General features: G+C 35.7%; 1 protein-coding gene across 1 annotated transcript; it reads left to right on the forward strand.

Annotated features, from left to right (window-relative positions):
• The first annotated feature begins 6,350 nt into the window (after window positions 1-6,350).
• Window positions 6,351-10,899, forward strand: LOC133173194 (peptidyl-prolyl cis-trans isomerase FKBP2-like). The gene is made up of 4 exons (XM_061308148.1): window positions 6,351-6,737; window positions 7,991-8,142; window positions 9,428-9,558; window positions 10,575-10,899. The coding sequence occupies exons 1-4, from the start codon at window positions 6,493-6,495 to the stop codon at window positions 10,740-10,742; spliced, it is 696 nt and encodes a 231-aa protein (XP_061164132.1). The 5' UTR covers window positions 6,351-6,492; the 3' UTR covers window positions 10,743-10,899.
• Window positions 10,900-15,024: the final 4,125 nt, after the last annotated feature.

The following is a 15,024-nucleotide window of genomic DNA, read 5'->3' on the forward strand; positions in this document are numbered from 1 at the left end:
TATAAATTTGATCCATGTTGTTGCCCCTCCCCACCTCTGGGGTCATGATTTGAACAAACTTGAATTTACGCTAAGTGATGAAGCTATCACATGCTCAGTGGTTCTTGAAAAGGAGATTTTAAAATTATGCCATTAAATTTACACTAATTCCTAATTATCTCTCCTTGAAAGAGGTCGTGGCCTTTTTGTGAACAAACCTGAATCCCCTTCTCCCTATGATGCTTTGTGGCAAGTTTGGTTGAGATTGGTCCAGTGGTTCTGGAGAAGATTGATTGATTGATTGTATGTTGTTTAACGTCTCTCTCGAGAATTTTTCACTCATATGGAGAAGCCACCACTTGCCGGTGGAGAGCTGCAAATTTTGTCCTATACTCGGCACTTACGGCCATTGAGCAGTGAGGGATCTTTTTCGTGCCAACACCTACTGCGACACGGGACCTCGGTTTATACGGTCTCATCCGAAGGAACGGTCTCCACGTCCCACAGTGGGATTCGAACCCGCGACGTAAGGATCAACTCCTTACTTCGCGATTTTAGAGCAGACGCTCTAACCACTGCGCCACCCGGGCGACTTCTGGAGAAGAAGATTAAAAATTGTGAAAAGTTTACGACGACGACAATGCCGGACAACGGACAAATTTTGAGCAGAAAAGCTCTCTTGAGCCTTTGGCCCAGGTGAGCTAAATATACACATGTATCGCGTCTGCCGTCAGTCTGCCGCAGATGTTTCACATTTTCAACTTTTTCTCAAGGTCACTGGGTCAATTTTCAACCAAACTTGCGAAAGCATCGTTGAATTTAGTGGGTCACTTGTTTCCGAATAATCGATAATTTTTGTTTGTTTGTTGTTTAACGTTTATCTCGAGAATTTTTCACTTATATGGAGACGCCACCACTTGCCGGTAGAGGATTGCAAATTTAGACCTATATACCTAGGGCCATTGAACAGGGATCTTAATTTTTCGTGCCAGCACCTATACGGTCTCATCCGCAGGACAGGTCTCCAGCTTTATATTCATATTATTTATCTTACAGAGTTCAAGTAATTAAACGGCCACATTTTCTATACCAAATAAACGAAACCTAACAAATTCATATTAATAAATCATAAAATTTTGGTTCATGATCTGCATACAAGGTTTCTCATAAAAGGCTAAAGCCCATCACATATACTTATTTCAAGATAAGACACCAAAGATTTGCTTTTCAATACCGATAGTTTGTGATTTTTCAAAGTATATAGAAGCGTTTGATTGCTACCAATGTTAATAGGTATTACTCTTTGATGCAAATCACAACTTGTAATGAAAAAAGGCACCAGGAACCGCCCTTTAATCATGCTTAACTTCTGTTTAGTTGCATCTTTGAATATGATTCGTAGTTTTGACCCATAAGCAAAATATTGGGCTTTCTGTGAATATGAAATAGAATTAAATGCTTGTGAATCACGTTTAATGCACTTACAGAGAAGTGTCTCCTTGACTTTCCAGCTTTGGATTATTACTACGTAGAGCAATCCAATGAATTCTGCCTAAGTTCTAAGCCCTTATTAGCATTTCCAGTGGCATCATTTTGAATGTTTTCTGTTGCTATGGGTTAACACCATGACGTAAACATCGTCCTTGTAAGATGATGAAATATGTCTGAAATTAACATCATCTCGTTTTTGATACTAGTATAGAATTCTTTATATAGGAAGCGGTTTCTTCTATATATATATAAATAAGCTCTTAAGAGGAGGAAGTTCTCTAGAGCCACAGCGCTGAGACAAGAGGACCTCTTCATTATATATAAACATGTAACATCTATACAAAGAGGGGTTATTAAATTAATCGTTCATTTGTCGCTCAATCAGGCTCCAAAGGGAAACCCGCAGATAAGTTGTTTCCCTGTGTAGAAGGACCTGTGCCATTCTCCTCTTCTAGTCAACGTTACATATACTTGAGGTCGACCTTGAATGAGGAATTTTTTGCTGAATTTTATTTTTTTTTTAATTTACCTTTTCATGTAGTTGACAGTGATATTAATTTTTGTTAGGGTTGGAGGTGGTGAAGAATTTAAAATCACTCACTGTTATCCCACACCAACAAAAAAATATATGCCATAGAAGATGCATATACTATGGAAGTGTACCTAGAGACCTCAAATCATCTTTTTGAAAGTTAGCAGCTATAGAATAAGAGAAGTGTCAGTCATCTGCACAATTTCAGTTCATGTTAGTTGTCAGCAGTTATTTTTATCTTATTTTTAATTATGGTACATTGTATTTGTTTCCTGATTAGAGTTATTAAACAATGAAAAATTAAGTGTTTCTAACTAATGTCATACAAATCATTGACATTATGGCGCCAAAGATTCGAGGAAACAAGAGGTCCATGGGTCCTAACGGTTACTCGAGTATCATGAGTTTTTCAGGCTATGGTCACTAACTCTATCTTTTACAATTTGGTGAGGACTTTATAATCATTATTATATTCATGCAACTAACATTGTATCTTCTATAAAAGTTTGAATTTAGGAGTAAAGAAGAAAAGATTCATTGCATAGTAATTTTCAATCTATGACCAACTTAGCCCCACCTGAGGCCTGGTCCCTGGGGCATGATTATTTTTTAAATTTTTGTAAAGGGCTAGCTGCTCATTTAAATCTGGCAACCACTTAACCTGCCAGATGTCCATAAAAATTTTCAAAGATGATATGTGCTTTCAATATCTGACCCACTACAGTAGGAACAAGGGTTATGAACCATGGGACAGGGGCGCGAATTTTACTGTTTTGGTGGAGGGCAAATGTTAATTACAATAATGCAGTTTGTCTCCTGATGCCCCTGGATGTCCATGCATGAGTAAATTAAGATTTTCAAAAGAGTATAATGTATTTCCAATACATGACCAACTTTGCACACTTAGCCCCAACCTGAGACATGAAGGCTTATGAATTTTACAATTTTGGAGAGACCATGAGTTTCACAATTCTGTTCCTCTTTCCCCAATATGTGAAATACACCAATATGATATTAGTTCAGTCTTTTCTGGAAAGATGCTGAAAATGTTCAAATTAACGGACGACGACGGACAAAACACAGATAGGTAATGGGTGACTTTAACGACCTAAAAAGACAAGTCTCTTTATATTTTTCATTCTTTTTGAGTGTATAATTTGGATCTAAAATACCAATTGCTGCATGAATCTACTTACAAAGTCTTTGAAAGAAAATCGCCCACTTTAAATGGTTCTATTTATAGAAGGGCCAAGGACTTTACAAATAGAAGAAAATGTAATATTCATGCAGAAGTGTTTAAATGGGTTTCTTTTGAAAATCATTGTAAATTCATTCAACCGTGGCATAAAAGTATCAAGATACTTCTCCTTGGTACAAGTGCAGCTAGGTTAATGATTGTTGAAGTGGTCTAGGACAATGTCTCCTTACATGGACGTTATGATGTCAGGTTTCCTTTGTTTGACAGCTAGGGAGGATAAAATCGATTGCTTTTATAATTTTCGCACCAGATGATATTTTAGAACCACGGTGACGTGCTGCTCGTGGTCTGTAGAATTACACGGAATAAGAAGAAATAGCTGAACAGTTTCATATATAAATTTTTAACTTCCTTGTCTTTGTTAGTTGCTATATTCGTGAAACATTCATTATTTTTTTTTATTGTATATTAGCTCGACAGGAAGATTAAATGAATTGCACAAGAATTTTGTCTTAAAAGAAAAATCAATCACTAATGAAGGGCCACAGTTTTAAGTTGGTTCTGAGCGCTTATTTCTGTCGTCTGACACTTCAACCAAAAGTCACTGGGTAAAGTATCATTCAAAACACGATTTAAGTTAAGTGTTTAATTGTTTTGATGGGTGCTGAAAAAGGGTTTAAACTTTTTTTGTACTGTTTGTTGAAAATGTATTGATGATTGGTCCAAAGTACATTGTAGGGTTAAAGCGTGCAAATTTTTTTCCAATAATTTCCTTTACTGTTGAGCTAAATAATAAAACTCATTAGATCTATCACATGGAGCGGGAAATTTTAGATTTTTATCACTCTCATTTATTTGGAGCATCAGTACTGCGTTAAATGTAACCTATTTACAAATATAATGGTTGAGTTTTTCTGCTGCATGAATTGTAAGTGTCAATGGCCGATTCGAGGATTGAATTCTTGCATAAAAAACGGGAAAGTGCATTTCGCGACTCTGCAGGCTACTGGTTAAGTCTAAAATCGGTTATTCGTCTCTTCAGTTCTAAAGTTTGCATTTGTAAGAAAATACGAGAAATCTGGATGTTCAATTTCAACCGCAAAAGCAGTGTTGCAAAAAGATTCAAACCTAAGGTGCATCAATACACTGGGGTTGAGCCCATTATGACTGAAACTCAAATAGCACATGCGAAAAAAAAGATCATGATACAAATGACATAACACGTTGGACAAATACACAGCTCTACTAAAATGTTAAATTATTCAAATATCTGGGGGCTATATACAGAAAGGCGAGTGTTAGTTTTTACGATAAAAATTTCCGCTCTATGATCTTTCCGCACTTATATTCATTACTGGAATGGTTCAGTTTATACACCATTAATAATGTGGATAAAAGATACGAATAGCTAGCTATGGATCCTTGTGATATAACCTTCATGCAATATGATATTTTAACGAAATCTACCTGTAAGCTTATTTGACATTTCAAAAATCCAGTCCTTGAACTTTGCATGTCCCAAAAATTGATACGCAAACAAATTTAGTTTCTTATATTATTTATCTTCGTTAGAATAATCCTTTATAATTCATTGGGTCTAAATCAAACGCATTGCAAGATCTCGGACTTGAATATTTTCGTACAGGCGCAAAGCTCTCTCTCTCTATAATATTAGTGGACGCCCGAATAAAAAGGGCTGCGAATCCCTTTCCATGGGTCTTAGGGTGGAGTCCTGGGAGAGGATGGGAATGGGAGGATGGGTGAAATATCGGAATATGGTTGATTAGAAATTCACAAGATTATTTTAATACCTGGCGCATATATTATAAGCTTACCTGAGCTGAAAGCTCGTGTTGGCTTTTCTGATCACATGTTGAAAGACGTTCATCTGTCTGTAAACTATCACATTTCTTACTTCTTCTCCAGAACCACAGGGCCAATTTCAACCAAACTTTCCCCAAAGCATAATTGGGTGAATGCGATTTAAGTTTTTTTTTCCAAATGAAGGGCCACACACTATTGGAAAAGTTGATGATCAAATTTAAAAAAAAAAAAAAAAAAAAAAAAAAGGTCTCGGAAGCTGAAAAAATTCTTCCCCTCATGAACCACTGGGCCAGAAAAGTTGAAGCTTATGTGAAAGCTTCCTTAATTAATTTAGATTCAAGTTTGTTCAAATCATGGCCCCCAAGATTAAGTTAGGGCCTTAATAGACGATCAACGTTATACATGGGAATATACATGTATAGGAAAATCTTTGAAAATCTCAAGAACCACTAGGACAGAAGAGATTGATGTTTGTTCAAATCATGACCCCTTGGGGTAGGGTGGGACCAGAAAAGCCAATTAAAGTTTTATAAAATATACAAAATTCGGATATTAAAACTATTTCGTCAATTAATTCTATGTGTATGTAATATCTAGTTGTTTTTATCTCACCTGGCGCAGATTGCCAGGTGAGCTTATGCCATCACTTGGCTCCATCATTGTCGTCGGTGTCGTTGTCCTCAAAGTAAACTTTTTTCCTCAGAAATCTTCTTTGAAACTTTTGAGATTTTATAGAACTGATGTGAGCCATGTCCTCTATAAAAGATCTATCCATTTAAAAACATGACTGCTGTTACTATAATTAGAACACCAGAATTGTTTTTTTAGGGGGGGGGGGGGGGGGGGCTGATAACTGTGTTATAGAAAAAATGTGCACCCATGCTGGGACTATCATACCTGATAACCAGTTGAAATATATAACTGTAATAAAAAAATATATATATCAAAATGTATAGTAAGATCTATTTAGGTGTACTAAATTTCTTAATTGTTGCTCCCGGATCCCAGATGGGTACTTTCTGGCTCCTGGGGATCTCTCGTTTATTCTCTCTCTTTTTCTCCTTTTTTTAACGATGAGGACGCTGGAGTGTTCAACGCCACTGGTGGAATAAAGCAAGGGAATCCACTCTCCCATTGATGATTAATTATTACAATGATGTATTAAACCAATAAAGTTAAAACATTTCTGTAAAGAAAAAATTGCCATAAAGCTTAAGGTCATTTGTGTTTCTCGTTGTAGTGTATAGATAGAGTGCCTCGGGGGTCCCGTAAAACTAGTCTGTGAAACCCCTCCGGGTTCATTGCATCACTTTCTAAGATCACTTCCCTGTTCAGAGACGTTATTTTACACGTGGACCTTTCCCTTATAAGCCACGTGGAAAAAAACCCATTTATATTCCAATCACAGACACGGACAGTCTGTATAATAAAAGGTCATATACTATAATTGTGAACATATACCTTCAAAATGCAATCGTATTTAAAGTGTGTTTGTGTGATCGTTCTTGGATTTAACATATTGCATTTGTGTCTGTCTTTACCCCCGCATCAGGAGGCAGAAAACCATCAGGGCGTTCCTCCAAGTGGGGAACCACAGCTAGGAATTCAAGTTTTAGCACACGCTTCGGATTGTCCGCGAAAGTCCAAGGAAGCAGACATCTTAGTAATTCATTACGAAGGATTTTTTGATAACGGAACTAAATTCGACTCCAGGTAAACCTTGGACCACCATGTCATAGCAATCAAATATTCTCTTTAGAATGATGTATCTTTCTGTAATATCTGATTATACCATATATTATTCACAAGTGATGAATAAACATTTACGTTAACTGACACAAGTTACGTAAGAACTGTCTTAAGATGTTGCATGATCAATTCAAATTTCAAGTTTTCGTCATTTTTTTAAGTATCTTGTTAACGACCTTTGTCAAGTGACTACGCTTGCACAATTTATCATCGTTTTATGATTCATCGCTGTGTGCTTGTGTATTAAATATACATCTATATTCTTCAATCAGCAAACCGCAAGTTTTCTGCTCTTAGCAAATTTAAAGTCACTTCCGCAAAAAGCAAATGTCTCTTCTTTGAGTTTGAGGGGATTTTTTGATTAACCATACACCGCACTTTTCCAGTGCTCTTACCAGTGTAGAATGTAATCGGTATAATTTTTGTTTGAACTTCAATAATGATCTACGCGTATGGATATTACGAGATATGGTCTCATTTAATGTAGATGTAAAAGGTTCTAGTTTTTTTAATAGGAAAAGAGGGGGTAGGAGGAATAAAAAGAGATTTTAAAATTGAAGACGTTTTCTCCAATAATTGAGTAGCTTCGTAATAACGCATGCTTTCTTAGCTTGCTTAGATCCTATTTTGTCTTTCTTTCTTTCTTTTTTTTTTAACTTGGATTACCTAAATCGGTTCTTGTGTTCTTTGCATTTTACAAAAAACAACAAATGAGTATGGCGGTGAATGCTTTTATAAATTGTTATTTCATGTTGTAAATTTTAAATCTATTAGGTGAAGGTAAATGTAAAAATTGCAGCACGATAAAATTTTGCATTACCCCCACCTAGTATATTGAAAATATACAATCATGCTAGTTCTAACAATTATTTCAGAACTTAAAATTCTAGCTTTAGGAAAATAATGTACCGGAAAGTTAGAGATACCCCCTCCAATCCGTGCACGAAATAGGATTTTCGAGTTTGGCTAGCTTAGGATTTTTTTTTTTACTTGTCAATCTTTTTTTTTTTTTGGTGAGGTTGCCCCTTTTAAAAACGTTGTTACGGGACTGTAAAATGAGTCAATCAGTTTATTTGTGGTACTTGGTCTCTTAGGAGTATAAGAAGATACTCTTAAAGTTTTCCTCAAACCTGCAGTGCCGGTAGTATCTATTTAGAAGTTAAAACCCTTACCGATAAAGCCAGCATGCCGTTAATAATTGATTGGTTTTTTTTTAGTCGGGAGAGACCAGGGGCAATTCCGTTCCAGTTCCAACTCGGGGTTGGACAAGTCATTCAAGGATGGGAGAAAGGTTTGTTGGACATGTGTGCCGGAGAGAAGCGCCAGTTATCCGTACCCTCTAGATTGGCCTACGGGGAACATGGCTCAGGTAGCTCAACTTTTTGTCAATTGTTGCATGTTCTGTCAACTTCACTCCTATTGAAACTGAATATGCAACCCCCATATCAGGTAAAACAATATCATTTGGAGCTCTAGTGTTGTAAGACTGTAGGCGCCGGAACATAGATCAATGCCTATCTGAAGAAAAAAAATGCTGACTGTTAAATTTACGAACACTTTTCAAGAAACATGACACACACGATATAATTTTCGACATACGTAATTCTGTTCTATTTATCAAATGACCGGGGTAACTTGAATATCTTTCATTCCATCAAATCAATGCGTTGTATGTTATCCGTCATGCATCATTCATAGCTCATTACAATGATATTTCAATATAATTAACGCGCACCTGTTACCCCCTCTAATCTTCATAGAGAAGTGTCTGTGTTAAAGAAGCCCTGCTAAGGTCGTTACTAACTCGTTTGTCTATTTTTGACTGGAATGTCTATTGATATAAGCTGTAACACTTAAACAGGTTTTTCTGTTTTAAGGGCGTTAAATATAAGACCGCTAATTGGACATGCATCTACACTAATATGTATTTGAAACTCGTCCCCAAACATGCATGCAGCAGCACCATCTACAGATGCCTATAGATATGTTAACAAATTGCGTCTTTTATCTCTTATTGATAAATTGATAATTGCCATTCCCTAGTGAGTACATGCCTAATTACAATTACTTAAATCAATTAACAATTAACTATTAAAATTTGAACAAAGATATAAGATATCCCCGGGTACAGTTACTCTACTAATCTACTAATTATTCCGCACTTTTATGTCTCTGGCCCTTAAAGGTAATAACCACAGTATAAGGTTTTCAAGTTTTACAGAGTTTACAAGATTTGTTTACGGTTTATTGCTTAATATTACATTATTTATATGAACTTTTCAGACTGATATACTATTAGTTTACAGGATTCATCTACACTTTACAAGTTAACGTTACTCTTAGTTTCCAGTACTTAACAGATTTATTACCTACAGCATTGGCAAGGACATAAGTCTTAGACCAAAAATCCCCATCTTAGATGAACTCATTTACATGTTATTTGAATCCAGACTTTTTTCAGACTTAAAATTGTTACCTCTGTTGAATGACTTTTAGATCAAACCCTTTTATAGTTGGATTAATATTGCTCTCATTCAAGTAAATTAGCGTTATATACAAAATATGCTTTAGTCCTAGGTGAAGGCTTTCTTGTTTATTTACTAGTATTTATTTATTTTATTTTGTTAATTTATTGTTTGATTGATTGTCTTCAGCACCTATCATTGCCCCCAACTCTGATTTAGTATTTGAGGTGGAGCTGATCCAGATCCACGACGGTCCAAAGCCACCAAATGTATTCAAACTCATAGATATCGACAACGACAACCACTTGACCAAGGATGAAGTAAGGAACTTTGTGTATCAGAGTAGTGGACATGTACTGTAGTAATAAACATGTCATGTTTTTAGTTTGATTCATAGAAATTCATAAGATTAACACAATATATAGATACTACTTTATTTTCAATGAATTACATGGACACTCCTTCGTTGCAACATATTAAATTATTGATTTTTTTGCGCTAACATATTATATGGACTTAACCTCCCCCCCCCCCCCAAAAAAAAAAGAAAGAAAAAAGCAAGGAATTTATTTTACTGACAATATTCACAAATTGAGAAGGGTTATTTTATGAACACTTAGAAAAACGCCCTTATTAAAAAACGTTATACAGTACCATTGGAATTGTAGACGAAAATACATGTTCCCGGCTTTTGATAGAAAAATTCGTTTTCTCCTAAAATATATTTCCAACGATCGGTTTAGGGTTGATTTAAACGTGTTAGCGTAACCCGTGTTTTTGCTGGCAATAAAGCCGAAAATGTATTGCACGCTGATGGCTCACGATGCAAGATTGTCTCTAATTGCTTAGCGGGAATCGAGAACGGAAGTGCAATTCGTGTCGGTGCAAAGGAAGCATCTTTTTGATTGTATTTCCTTCCAAAAGATAAAATTTCATGATTTCACGAAATGTATATAATCATGATCGGAGCTTGACTGCGTATAATCACATAATTATATAAGTCTATCTGCACTCGTTTTTAATTTGACCTACATGTATTTAGCATTCAAATTTACACTGTCATACAACGAATAATAACTTTACGTGTACATGTTTAACGTTTTTAGATCCCATGTGTTTTGAATATTCATGTTTGTGATGTTTTCCCCCCTTCAGTTTGGTTTATTTAAATTCGAATGAAAATTTAAGCAGTTTATCAAGTCCTGTATTATTTCATTTTTTTCAAGGACTTTCATTTATAGCGTTATCTCCAACATAGCAAGATGCAAAACGCTTCTTTATCATATTAAACCTATGGGCGTGTTCTTTCGTCATTGAACATGTGTTTTTATTGCAGATGAGTATGTACCTGGCTAGACAAGCGCATGCTCAGGGAATCCCTGTGGATTTGGCGGCAAAACAGCAAGAAAAAGTCCTTGACAACCTGTTCAAATTTGAGGATAAAAATGGAGACGGGAGAATTTCCCACGAGGAATTTAGCGGTCCAAAACATGAAGAATTATAAAGATAAACGCCGAAAGCAATTTCGGAAAAGACGAAATAAAACTGTGATAGGGACTGTTAAGTCTCCCGTACATATATATATATATGTATCTACATCTTGTCCATCAACTACCTTTTATATTCCAGGTGAATGGGTATTTAAATACAATGTTAAAGAAAAAAAAAACCTATTTTTGCCTTTTTATCTTATTACTATATACGAATACTATAGCTGACCTGAGCTGCATTACGGTATTTATGTAATTAGGTTATCGGGTCTTTATGTCATGGCGACATATTGGCGTTCCGAAAAATAACTTCTCACCCTAGTTTTGTGCAATTTGTTGTCACTCGCAGCTGCATTCCAAAGTAATTGGTTCATGCGTAATAATGCATTTTCCAGGACAGAAAAAAGAAAAGAAAAATAATCATTTGACACAACATGCTTGATGTGCATGTTCCTTTAACTGTCACTTTACGTCAAGGCCGCATCACTTAAAACAAAATATAATGCGTGGAATCTCAGATTTCAAGTTATACTCTACACCTTCTGTAGGTTGCACGGAAGTTTGTAAGGGCTGCGCCAGTACCTTTTCTTAATTTGAATTAACAAATCATTAATTTGAAATAGCAAATTATTATTATTTTGAAATTTACAAAATCATAAGCTGTAATTACAGATTGATAATTTTGGGGGGATGCTTACTCCTCCTAGGCACCTGATCCCACCTCTGGTGTTTCAAGGGGTCTGTGTTTTTGCCCTGTTTGTTTTGATTACCGAGTTTATGAGATTGATTACTTCGTTATCTTCACATTTTACATCGAAATAACAAATTAAGGAACGGCACTGATGCAGCCTTCAGAAGCACACAAAGTTCTTAATACCATCACGTATAATATGTAAATGTATGTATAGCTTCCGAAAACAAGACTCCCAACTTACCCCGATATAGAAAGTTACTGCAAAACACACCGCGATTATAGCCCTTTTATCTGCGCTATGTATAATTAATAGGACAATTCAAGACTTTAATTGCTCGTGACATTTTTTTCCACCGCCATCTATTCCCAAAAAATCAAAGACTATAGACTAAGTTCAAACTCATCGTTAATTTTAAAAAAAAGTTACTTTTAAAATTATGACTAGAGTCAGACTGTCTCACCGAATGAAAATAAATAAGGTCTTATATATCCTCTAGAACAGAACTTGATCTGATAAAAAGGTGTAGATTTGCAGTGATCTTTTCGTTTAGTTTTTTAGGTCACCTGAGTCACTCAGATGACCTATTGCTCTCCGTTTTTGTCCGTCGTCGTGCGTCGTGCATTAACGTTTAAACATTTTCAGCTTCTTCTCTGAAACCGCTCAACCAATTTCAACCAATTTTGGCATATAGCATCTATGGGTGAAGGGGGACAAAAATGTGAATTTCATGGTCCCTGTCCCCCTGGGGCCTGAGGGGTGGGGCTAAAACTACCAAAATTAATGCAATCTTTAAAATCTTCTTCACTCCTGGACATCAAGCAGTCAAACTGTTGGCATGATTGTAATAAGCATTGAGCCCTCTACCATAATTGTGAAATTCATAGCCCCAGGGTCAGGGGTTCTGGTGTTAGGGTGGGGCTATATAGATCATATAGTGAAAGTGCATTATTTCTTTGAAAATCTTCTTCTCTGCTCCTGGATATTAGATACACTAACTATGTACATAGTTATGATGAGGAAGACTGCCTCTTCCAAAATTGTGAATTTCATGGCCCCTGGGTCAGGGGTTCTGGTGTTAGGGCGGGGCTCTATTGATTATATAGTGAAAATGCATTAATTCTTTGAAGATCTCCTTCTCTGCTCCTGGGTATTAAATAAACTAACTAAGTACATAGTTATAATGAGGAAGAGTGCCTCTTCCAAAATTGTGAATTTCATGGCCCCAGGGTCAGGGGTTCTGGTGTTAGTGCGTGGTTCTATTGATTATATGGTGAAAATGCATTAAATCTTTGAAAATCTTCTTCTCTGCTCCTGGGTATTATTTAAACAAAGGAAGTACATGGCTATGATAAGCAAGAATACCTCTTCCAGAATTGTGAAATTCGTGTCCCCAGGGTCAGGGGTTCTGGTGAAAGGGGGGACTCTATTGATTATATAGTGAAAATTCATAATTTCTTTCAAAATATTTTTTCTACTCCTGGTTATAAAGCAAAGAAACAAGTGTATAGTTATGATGAGCAAGGATGCTATTACAAAATTTTTAAAACTTGTTGTCCCAGGGGTTTTGTTGTGTGGGGGGGGGGGGGGCTCTATTGATAATATAGTGAAAATGGGTGAATTCTTTGAAAATCTTCAACTACATGTAATTGCATAGTTATGATGATGAGGGTACCTCTTCCAAATTTGTAAATGTCATGACCCTGGGTCATGGGTTCTGGTGTTAGGGTAGGGCTGTGTTAAATAGTGAAAATGCATTATTTCTTTGAAGATCTTCTCTGCTCCTGGGCAATTGGAGGCAAAGAGAGTAAAAAGTTTTAATAAGCAAGGGTATTTTTACCAGACTTTTGAACATCTGGACCATTTAGTCAAGTGTTCTGCTCCTGGCCAGGGCTCTATTAATTTGTATTCTACTGAGTGAAGTTATTCCCCTTTGCCATTCACCTTTGATAATTAATCACTGTAGATAATGTATTTGAAAGGTTAATAGAATAAGAGAATTATGCAAGAACATTTATTGTATAATACAAAAAGTATTTTCTTCGTCTAAATGATCAGGTAGACTTGGAAATAATACATGAATGAAAATGAAGCAAAAATAACTTATCTTTTTAAATGTTCTTCAAAGGCCAAGTGAGGTCAGTGTGAGAGGTAATAGACGTTTAATTAAAAGTCTGCATAGTAATAGTGATAAATGCGGGACAGATAGATAGATACTAGAACAATTATTTTGTTGATCTTAATCGTACTATTTTTCTTGATTTTTTGCAACAAAGCTTCATTTATCAGTTTATGGATCCTCTAAATTGTTATACTCAGGTGACCGTTAAGGCCCTTGGGCCTCTTGTTTAAGAAATCGTTTAATTTTCATTACAATTATGTATATCTACTGTAATTTTGTACATGTATTAATCGACAATATATAAGATTACAGATTCTGTTGGAAGAATGCTGCATGCTAAACAAAGTAGTCTTAGGAGACTCACTTTCTTTCTAAACGGTGTCTGCATTATTTTAACAAATACTAGTATCTTTCCCCGTGAAATCTTCTGATCTGCTGAACTGCAAATCTCAATCTTCTCTCGGAATGTTTAAAAGGTTACATTTTGCTTGTGACTTTCTTGTCCAACATATTGCAAAAGTAGTAATATTGGGGGGGGAGGGGGGCTTTCATTCTGTATATGATGGGCAATATACCATTGAAAATGTTATCAATAAACTACATGCATTTCCTAATTTAGAAAAGAACTGAATACAGAATTATGCGTGATAACATATTAATCATATGCTTACGTGTTTAATCTAATGAAACAGTAAACAAAAAAGATGAAACCAGTAAGACTGGTTTAATGACAGATAATGATAGGTCCCCAAATCAGTCATACAACATTGGCATAACACCATTTGCCTAAACTCTAAAACATTCCAATCATAAAAATTTAAACAAAGTGATCAATATCTTTAAAAACACTTTTCAAACACGTTGAGCATTGCAACATGTATGCATCCCACGTAAATGTAACCAAAATTCGTGAAGATTTTTATACCTTATTATAAACTCAACAGTTCAAAATGTGTGCATTGATTTCCATGTTATTTCGTTAAATAAATTCCCTTTCCTTGGGAGGAAGAGCTGAATTTGTCCATGAAGTCCACCAAAAGATTTTGCACAAACCTATACGCATTCTGAGAGTATTTCATCAAAACCGGTAACTCCCGTCAGTCAAAAGTCATCCAAACGGAACAATATGTGAAATGATCGGTAACTCAAAATGATGCATGCCAAAAATACAAAAAAGCCCCCCCCCCAACCAAGTGGGACAAACTGATAGATAGACAGAGATATAGAGAGTCAGAGAGAGAACATATATAGTCCTATCCGGTTTCATGGAAGGGGACTATTATAACGAAAAACAGAAAACATAATAAAATGTAATACTAGTACCCAACATATAGTATGGTTATTGTGCGCTGGATTATGAGCTAACTAAATGATCTAATATATTTCATATAAAGTACGCGCAGTGCTGAAGAAGTAGCATTTCTCGACAAAGTAAATATAAATAATCCCCATTTTATATAGCTATAATGGCTTTGTATATAT

Source organism: Saccostrea echinata, unplaced genomic scaffold (assembly GCF_033153115.1).
Source record: "Saccostrea echinata isolate AGI-Se365-2 ecotype Australia unplaced genomic scaffold, CSIRO_AGI_Sech_v1 ptg000056l, whole genome shotgun sequence".
Lineage (NCBI taxonomy): Eukaryota > Metazoa > Mollusca > Bivalvia > Ostreida > Ostreidae > Saccostrea > Saccostrea echinata.

Excerpts from the sequence above, each read along its gene's own strand:
- LOC133173194 (XM_061308148.1), top strand. The coding sequence starts at position 6,493 with ATGCAATCGTATTTAAAGTGTGTTTGTGTGATCGTTCTTGGATTTAAC. Across the intron at positions 6,738-7,990 it reads GGAACTAAATTCGACTCCAG|TCGGGAGAGACCAGGGGCAA; the intron begins GTAAACCTTGGA and ends GTTTTTTTTTAG. Across the intron at positions 8,143-9,427 it reads CTACGGGGAACATGGCTCAG|CACCTATCATTGCCCCCAAC; the intron begins GTAGCTCAACTT and ends GATTGTCTTCAG.